The 9,900-nt window shown below is 44.0% G+C and overlaps 1 protein-coding gene across 1 annotated transcript; it reads left to right on the top strand.

Annotated features, from left to right (window-relative positions):
* Positions 1–5,498: 5,498 nt before the first annotated feature.
* Positions 5,499–9,686, top strand: LOC121329092 (red-sensitive opsin-like). The gene is made up of 6 exons (XM_041274425.1): positions 5,499–6,019; positions 6,448–6,738; positions 6,946–7,114; positions 8,122–8,287; positions 8,949–9,188; positions 9,533–9,686. Exons 1-6 carry the CDS (start codon positions 5,899–5,901, stop codon positions 9,647–9,649), a joined length of 1,104 nt encoding a protein of 367 aa, XP_041130359.1. The 5' UTR covers positions 5,499–5,898; the 3' UTR covers positions 9,650–9,686.
* The last annotated feature ends 214 nt before the right edge of the window (positions 9,687–9,900 follow it).

Genomic DNA, 9,900 nt, shown 5'->3' with positions numbered 1-9,900 from the left:
AAAGCTATCCCAGTCTATTCTGCCCTTTCTCTTTTTCTTTTCTTTTTCCCAACCTTCTATCTGGCTGCGTACACTGGCTAATTTATTTACACTTACAGAACTTCCTTCTAGTGAAAACCCGCCCTTCTCAAACCATAAATCTATTTGTTGTTTTTTTCCTTCGTATTTTGCCATAACTTATAACATATTAAACATCTTTTTCAAATCCTTTTAAATTATCGTTTGTGAAACCAGACAGTACTCAAATTTAACTCCTATCTGCAATATATTTTAGTGCCATCTTTGCGGCGTCATAATACATTGGCTGACAAGCTCAGTTCAATGTTTTTTTTTTATTCCTAAACAGAAACTGACTCCCATTCTCAAACTAAACAGATTTTGTCTCTATCTCAGAGTCTAATTGCTGCCAAACGCTCTACTAATTCGTATCGTAAACACAGTTTACGCATTCCCGCACACATATAGGCCTACTCAAAAATTCACACACAGTTAAATACGACAAGACTAAAACACAAAACGACGTACTTCAACATAAAGGCAGTTTGATACTGGTAACATAACTCAGTACTTTATAGTACTGAGTCTCTCTTTCATTATTATTTGTTTTCCATTCAAAGAAAATGTTATCTCCCTGCTCAGCTCAGGCACGAACTAAACAATCATTAATAAACAAATTCTCAAAATTCCTTTTTTTTTTAATTTTTTTTTTTTTGCTTTAGCTCCTTGCTTAAGCAAAACCAGTCCAACCCAAACAATCATTAATAAACAACTTCTTAATTACCATTACTGTACTTTGGAAAGTATCTATTATAGCTCTGATCTATTCTGTTTTGTTAACGTATTGAAGTAGAGAGAAAGAGAGAAAAGAAGAGACAACAAATCAACAGACAATTAAACACAAATGAGTTAACTCATATAAAGTTAAACTTAACTAGGTTCCAAACCTTCGGACTTCCTGTGGTCCCAGACCACAACTAGGTTCCAAAACTAGTATGGAGTACTCCTTCTTTTTGGTCCCAGACCAAGGTTAACCTATTGAGTCCCAGACTCATTATCGTCTGACTCACCTCTCAGTTGATCTCAGGATCCTTTATCCACCTCGGTGGAGCCCCCAGCCAGACTCAGAGCGGACCCTGCCCGTTCCCAGAACGCGATGTCCTGATTCCAGTAATTAAGTTGGAACCCCGTCGACGGTTGACTCTTTGTCCCAGGACTACTTCCACTGGGCGGAGTTTAGGATCCTGCCGACAACGCTAAAATGTCGTGGAACTTTTCAGGTCCGCAACTTAAAAGAGCCAACTGCACCAGGTGTTCAGAGATATAAAGCTTTATTAGTTTGCACAAACGAGAACAGCTCAACACATCAGTGTTAGGAAACCCAAGCAGTGTTCTGCCATACAGAGTTAGCACACAGTTGTTATACCTTTACAGAGAGACAGGGTGGTTTCCCTTTCAACCAATAAGCTAGAGCCAACTCAGTTGGGGTAGCAAAGAAAGGGGGACAGGTATTTACGAGGTAGTACAATAAAGATCAACCGATAAGCTGGAGCCAGCTCAGTTGTCACACCACCCACAGTTTGGTTTTCAGCTACACGTACGTGCAGTTTAATACATTTACTTTATTTCTATAAATTTAATAGATCATAAACTCTACTTGCTTTAAAGCATATAACTCAGTGAATAATCGTTGTACAGAGTAGCAACAAACAGGTACAGGAATGGTTCTATGCAATTATTCCCCTACAGGAGCTGCAGCAGTTTTGACTCAAAATTAAATAAATAATTAAATAAAATGAAGATGGCTGTTGAATTTCACAGCTCTACGCTACCTTCCAGTGTCCCGATTGAGTCACCTGGCAAGCGTGAAAGAAAAACTGTGAAACATTTAGATAGCCATGGACAACAATCAATCAATCAATCAATCAATTAATCAGTCACAGTCCTGGAGAGCCATTCCCCTCCAGGCAGGTTTCACAGCTACAGTGAATCATGAAATACTTCAGAGTCTGGAGGGAGGACTCTTTCAGCGTCTTCAACAGAAACACTGAAAGAAACTTCATAAATTCAACGGCAAACGTTTCCACTAGAAGTATCTCTCAACGTCTTCAACAGAAGCACTAAAAGAAACTTCATCAATTCAATGTTTCTACTTTAAAGACACTGAAAAAAAAGAAATAGAAAGACTTCTAGTGGAAACATTGGTGGTTGAATGAGTTCAGCGTTTGTTTCAGTGTTTCTGAATCGCAGCAGCGCCGGACCAGGCGCAGCACACTCTCTCGGTATTTGGTTTGGTTCGTGGGTCTGGTTGGAAGCTGGAAGCTGGAAGCCAGAAGCGCGTCCGAGTTCTGCTCGTAGTGAACTCTTTCTAACCAGGAAAACAGTTCAGAACTAGCGGAATTCTGGGCGCACTGGCCAGTACTGACCGCGCCGCGCAGAGAGAAGGGGGGGGGGGGGGGGGGGGGGGGGGGGGGGGGGGATTTGGGAGTTGCTAACGATATATGGACTAAACGTGTCACCAATCTGAGACCCGCACGGGGACGTTTTGGGAGTCCCACCTGGAAACCCGCAACGATGCATGATATACCCTTGAGAGCTCAGGGGTTTGAGGTTTTTCTCTCTCTAACCACTGAGCTCCTCAAAGGCAGTGGGTTTGCAGCCCAGCGCTTTCTTTATCTAACCACTGAGCTCCTCAAACCCACTGCCTTCCACACTGCAGCCCAGCGCTTTCTTTATCTAACCACTGAGCTCCTCAAACCCACTGCCTTCCACACTGCAGCCCAGTGCTTTCTTTATCTAACCACTGAGCTCCTCAAACCCACTGCCTTCCACACTGCAGCCCAGCGCTTTCTTTATCTAACCACTGAGCTCCTCAAACCCACTGCCTTCCACACTGCAGCCCAGCGCTTTCTTTATCTAACCACTGAGCTCCTCAAACCCACTGCCTTCCACACTGCAGCCCAGCGCTTTCTTTATCTAACCACTGAGCTCCTCAAACCCACTGCCTTCCACACTGCAGCCCAGCGCTTTCTTTATCTAACCACTGAGCTCCTCAAACCCACTGCCTTCCACACTGCAGCCCAGCGCTTTCTTTATCTAACCACTGAGCTCCTCAAACCCACAGCTCTTTCTTTATCAACCCACTGAGCTCCTCAAACCCACTGAGAGACAGACAGACAGAGAGACAGGGAGAGAGACAGAGAGAAAGAGAGACAGACAGACAGAAAGACAGACAAAGAGACAGAAAGAAGGACAGAGGCAGGGAGACAGCCAGACAGACAGAGAGACAGAGAAACAGACAGATAAATAAATCAAGTTTACTCAAGCCTTTCTGCGCAGTGGTTTTCCATGTCCCTTCCCAAAAGAAAAAAAAAAGAAAACATTCTGCCCCTTATCTTCTGATTAAGATCGTATTTAACCTACTAATGGACTCAAGGGGAGGGGGAGCATGTTATCCGAATTTAGGCTTCGAGAGATTCCGGTTTTAATCCTGCTTTCCCCGGTGTGAACTGCCAATCTCTGTGGGGTTATCGGAAGCGCTCCCAGCCGGACTGTCGTTTCGAATCAGGCTGTACACTCACTGGGACGCACATACAGTTAAGCAGCTTATGGAGAAAATATATATATAGGTTCTTATATATGTCAATATATAATATATATATAGGCCGGATATATATATGTCAACTAAAAGACAAAATTTTCGATTTATTATAATGTCATATACAAAGTGCCTTAATACGATTTATCTGGTTCTCAATCCGACTCCGTTGAGTTTTAGCTCACTAGAAATCGACCGAACAGATTTTATTTTCTGTTTCTTTTTTGCCAAGTTAAGAATTACAGTTGTGGTTTCACATTGCTGGACTCAATACTCAGTGATTTTAGCTGGCTTAGAATACTAGACTACGAGAAAGAAACGTAGTATATTGAAAAGACAAAAAACAACAATGTCTCGAAGGAAAGAAAGAAAAAAAGAAAGAAAGAAAGAAAGCGCTGGGCTGTAGTGTGGAAGGCAGTGGGTTTGAGGAGCTCAGTGGTTAGATAAAGAAAGCGCTGGGCTGCAGTGTGGAAGGCAGTGGGTTTGAGGAGCTCAGTGGTTAGATAAAGAAAGCGCTGGGCTGCAGTGTGGAAGGCAGTGGGTTTGAGGAGCTCAGTGGTTAGATAAAGAAGCGCTGGGCTGCAGTGTGGAAGGCAGTGGGTTTGAGGAGCTCAGTGGTTAGATAAAGAAAGCGCTGGGCTGCAGTGTGGAAGGCAGTGGGTTTGAGGAGCTCAGTGGTTAGATAAAGAAAGCGCTGGGCTGCAGTGTGGAAGGCAATGGGTTTGAGGAGCTCAGTGGTTAGATAAAGAAAGCGCTGGGCTGTAGTGTGGAAGGCAGTGGGGTTGAGGAGCTCAGTGTTTAGAGCACTGGGCTGCAGTGTGGAAGGCAGTGGGTTTGAGGAGCTCAGTGGTTCACATCACTCATGCTAGTTGGTATGGGACACTAACGTTCCGCAGTCTGCTGTTTTGATTGGCTGAACGCGGCTTCACGACTCACAGTTAGGGTCTGTTTGTTTTCACGTCTATGGCTGAATTTGTTCTATGATGACTGTGGGGGAGAAATGGTCCATTCTGAATGGGACAAGTGCAATTTATTTCTGCTTTAACACATGCGATGTTCAATCGAAAAACATCTAGTTTTCAGACCGGAAGAAAAAAAAAACGACATCTCTGGCCAAAAGTTTTGTATCAATTGAGACATGATTTTAAATAAATAAATACATAAATGAAAATAAATAAACTATATGAACATACTTTAGATCTTTTATTTAACATCCTGTAATCAACGAAACTACAAAATGATTCAATATGTTAACAAGGGAACATTATTAAGCAGCTTTCATTGGACTCTATGAAGCTGAGTGAGTTCATTCTATATAGAGGGTGTGTGATTCAATATGTTAACAAGGGAACATTATTCAGCAGCTTTCACTGGACTCCATGAAGCTGAGTGAGTTCATTCTATATAGAGGGTGTGTGATTCAATATGTTAACAAGGGAACATTATTCAGCAGCTTTCACTGGACTCTATGAAGCTGAGTAAGTTCATTCTATATAGAGGGTGTGTGATTCAATATGTTAACAAGGGAACATTATTCAGCAGCTTTCACTGGACTCCATGAAGCTGAGTGAGTTCACTCTACGTTGGAGATGTTCAGTTTCTATTGGAAGAACAAAATCTAGAGCAACCAAGAGGGCCAAAACTGACCAACATATTTTTTGTCTTTTAAGAAGTACTTTGGTCCCGGCAATCTGTCGTTGATTTTAAGATGACCCCATTTACCCTAGTTATATCAGTTCACGATCAATACCTGGAGTCACATTACCTGAACTGCCCTAAAAAGACAGGCTTCTTATCTTAGGCAGCTTATCCTCGAAGTGTCTCAAGACAGGATATCTGCACTGGTTTAGGCGTTCACATTGAGAGAAAGAGAGAAGGGCGAAGATTGCGGGGGGTTGGGGGGGTGGGGTGCAGAATCCCAATTAAGAGATCAGTGCCATATTATTTTCCCCTCTCTCTCTCTCTCCCCCTTGTAATTCGGATGACGTCCGACCTAATCCAGAGCCGAAAAAGGGCTCGCGGTATAAAACGGTCGCTCGCTCTCCGATTTCTGAGAAACAGTTGGCAACAGAACGCCGACTGGAGACAGAGAGAGAGAGAGAGACGAAGAGAGAGACAGAGAAGGAGAAAGACGGGAAAAAGGGTTTAAGAAAGAGAGAAGGGGGATACAGGACAAATAAGACGACATTAACAGGAAAAGAGAGGACAGGGAGGAAGAGAAAGAGAAGGGAAAGGACCATCTGATCATCTTGCCGCTGATTTTTATCTGCGTACGAATAGGAGGGGAAAAGAAAGCCTCAGACATGGCAGATCACTGGAGGGACCCGGTTTTTGCAGCCAGGAAAAGGCAGGAAGAAACGACACAGGACTCGATCTTTGTCTACACTAACAGCAACAACACACGAGGTGAGCGGCACAAACCGTGTGATCATCGATCACTGACTGGGTAAGAGGCGTGTAGAGTACAGAGAACTGAAGAGGCTGAGAAAGACATTTCAGAGGGCTGGATCGCATCAATATCAGGGTCTAGTGCTATATATTATAAAGACATTTCAGAGGGCTGGATCTCATCAATATCAGGGTCTAGCGCTGTATATTATAAAGATATTTCAGAGGGCTGGATCTCATCAATATCAGGGTCTAGTGCTGTATATTATAAAGACATTTCAGAGGGCTGGATCTCATCAATATCAGGGTCTAGTGCTGTATATTATAAAGTCATTTCAGAGAGCTGTATCACATCAATATTACCCTTTTAAATAAACACAATTTGGGACAAATTTGCTCCACCTACGAAAACCACCACCCCCCACCCCCCCACCCCGGCCCCGGGCCGGTGTGTCCCCAGGGAGGGTCCGAAGGGAACTACCACATCGCCCCCCGCTGGGTGTACAACCTCTCCTCTCTGTGGATGATCTTCGTGTTCTTCGCCTCGCTCTTCACCAACGGCTTGGTTCTGGTGGCCACCTACAAGTTCAAGAAGCTCCGACACCCGCTGAACTGGATCCTGGTGAACCTGGCCATCGCCGACCTGGGGGAGACCTTGCTGGCCAGCAGCATCAGCGTCTGCAACCAGATATTCGGATACTTCATCCTGGGACACAGCATGTGCATCTTCGAGGGCTACGTCGTCGCCACCTGCGGTAAGCTGAACAAGGAGGGCCAGCTTCCCATTGTGAAGTACAGCACCGTGTAATAAAGCATAAACCACAGGGAAGCAATGTAAAGCACAGAGAGGTCTGGTAAAGAATAGGGAAGCATTGTAAAGCACAGAGAGGTCTGGTAAAGCATAGGGAAGCATTCTGCGGTGGACTTGTTGCTGACGATCATGGCTCTCTCTCCCTGTCCAGGCATCGCCGGGCTCTGGTCTCTCACCGTGATTTCGTGGGAGAGATGGGTAGTGGTCTGTAAGCCCTTTGGCAATGTCAAGTTTGATGCCAAGTGGGCCGCCAGTGGCATCATCTTCTCGTGGGTGTGGTCGGCGTCCTGGTGCGCCCCTCCAATATTTGGTTGGAGCAGGTCAGCCCCCCGGTTTATAAATATCTCCAGACAGGTGCAGCCATTTCCAGACAATAATAATAATAATAATAATAATAATAATAATAATAATAATAATAATAAATTGAAGAAGTTTGTTTTATTCCTGCACACAAATCTAAATCTACAGATAAACGCCACGGGTCACAGTGACCCGAACATCTTATTTGCACACATGACCTGTTCTAAAAAAAATAAACATCTCAAAGGTTCTGTTTTCTGTGTATAAGTTCAGCACTGGACCCCTCCCAACTTTGGAAAGTCATTAAAATATTATACAGAAAATGCAAAGAAAAATAGCATTTAAGCTGAGTTGGAAACCAAGCCAGGTCAAATAGACCTGAAACCTACCAAATAATTTGTCTAAACCTGGCACAGTATATATATATAATATATTAATATATATATATATATATGCACGTAAATGCTTACGATTTAAACTTGAAGACTGAACCCATTATAGGTGTCCTAAAACCTAAAATAAACAATTCTTGAAGGTAAATTTAAGGTAGAGTTACTTTTAATCAATTTAAAAAAAAAAAAAAAAAAAAAAAATCATGGCACAAACCTGACATGTTGAGACCTAGTAAAGACATAAGGATCTTAAAATCTCAACTCTGTATTAAATTTATATAGTATATAATCTATATAGATATATATATATATATATATATATAGTAGACTATATATTATTGTAGTAGATTATATAAATAGTAGAACATCTCTCGCATTTATTAGTTTCATGTATCACAGAATCTATGACTCGCGTCGCAAATCCAGTAGATGGGCATAAGACTCCCGTTGCATAGCAGTGTCACCCCTGCCAGGTTTTATTAGGAACTCCACCGTGTTTATAAGTAACAAGCCCAGGCGTGTCATCATAATGCAGGGAACCAGGAATGGATCGAACCGCTACGCAAGGGGAGTCGCATTCCTATCCCTGGCGAGTGAAGGCTGCAGCCCCTAACCTATTCTCCGCTGTGTTTCAGGTACTGGCCCCATGGTTTAAAGACGTCGTGTGGCCCCGATGTGTTCAGTGGCAGCGAGGTCCCTGGGGTTCAGTCCTACATGTTAGTGCTGATGATAACCTGCTGCATCATCCCCTTGGCTATCATCATCCTCTGTTACATCGCCGTGTGGCTGGCTATCCGAGCGGTAAGTGCCTCTCCCAGCAATGTCACTCCCGTTCCACAGTGTGATCCGTTCCTGGTTCACTAGGAGCTCACTAATCAGACGCACCTGAGCTTGTTACAGACACACTGGGGGCTGATCAAGCTGGTAGCAAAACCTGGACTGGATCATACTGCTTTTGAAACAGGAGTCTGATATTTATCCCTGCAATAATAATGCCAGTTGTCACAGGGATGGACTCCTGAGTCCCACTGCTTAGCACTTTTACCCATTCCTGCTTTGAATAGTTTAGTAAGACAGGCCTGCGCTTGTTACCTATACACTGGACACTGTTACAAAAGAGTGCTTAAAGAATACACAAGGACCATTTTATTTTATTGTGTTACTACTATTATTATTATTATTATTATTATTATTATTATTATTATTCAATAATATAATGGTGAAAAATTTGAAAATTTAACGTAAACTTTGCACAAAAATTCCGTAGTGAGAAGACCTGGAGAGAGGGGACACAAGACCTCCCTCTCCTCTCTCTCTACTCTCTCCCCCTCTCTCTCCCCCCTCTCTTGCTCTCTCCCTCCCCTTCTCCTCTCTCTCCCTCCCCCTTTCCTTCCTCTATCTCTCTCCCTCCCCCTCTCCTCTCTTCCTTCCCTCTCCTCTCCGCTCTCTCTCTCCCTCGCAGGTCGCCCAGCAGCAGAAGGAATCCGAGTCGACGCAGAAAGCCGAGAAGGAAGTGTCCCGGATGGTGGTGGTGATGATCATTGCTTACGTCGTGTGCTGGGGCCCCTACACGTTCTTCGTCTGCTTCGGCGCGGCCAACCCTGGCTACGCCTTCCATCCCCTGGCAGCCTCGTTGCCCGCCTACTTCGCCAAGAGCGCCACCATCTACAACCCGATCATCTACGTGTTCATGAACAGACAGGTACTGGACGCATGCGCAGTATAGGCTATATATAAATGACAGGGTTTGTAACCAGAAAGTCACGGGTTCAAATCCCACCTCTGCCCCTGACTGACTCGCTGTGTGTGACCCTGTCTCACTTCACCTCCTTGTGCTCCGTCCTGTGTGATGATGAGATGTTAAATCCATGTCCTGTTGTGAGTGACTCTGCATATAAAGCCCTTTGTGATGGAGGTCCACTCTGAAAGGCGCTATATAAAGTAATGTCATTATGAATATAGTGTCATAACGAACACTATATTCACAAAGGATCGCATAATGACGCACAGAATTACAGAATGTTGTTTGTTTGTTTCTCATTCTAGTTCCGTAACTGCATAATGCAGATGTTCGGAAAGAAAGTCGACGACGGATCAGAAGTGTCTTCCACTTCCAAGACAGAAGTATCTTCCGTTTCAAGTTCCTCTGTGGCACCGGCATAACCTCAGCACCCCGCCTCACTGCCGCCCTGTCCCCGTTCTCGTCGGGTCGGGGTCAGGGGGGTCAGGGCGACAGCCCGTGTCAGGTGTCAGTCTAAGCGCACACACGCACAGAGCTGAACAGATTCACGCACCGCACGCAAACTCTGAAGAACAAAAAACAGTGAACGCACCTTTACAAAACAACAAACAGAAAAAAAAACAAGTATAACAGATAGTAATTTATCACTTATTTATTTATTTATATGATGTGC

This window comes from Polyodon spathula, chromosome 16 (genome assembly GCF_017654505.1).
Source record: "Polyodon spathula isolate WHYD16114869_AA chromosome 16, ASM1765450v1, whole genome shotgun sequence".
Lineage (NCBI taxonomy): Eukaryota > Metazoa > Chordata > Actinopteri > Acipenseriformes > Polyodontidae > Polyodon > Polyodon spathula.
This window is presented reverse-complemented; position numbering and strand designations above follow the sequence as displayed.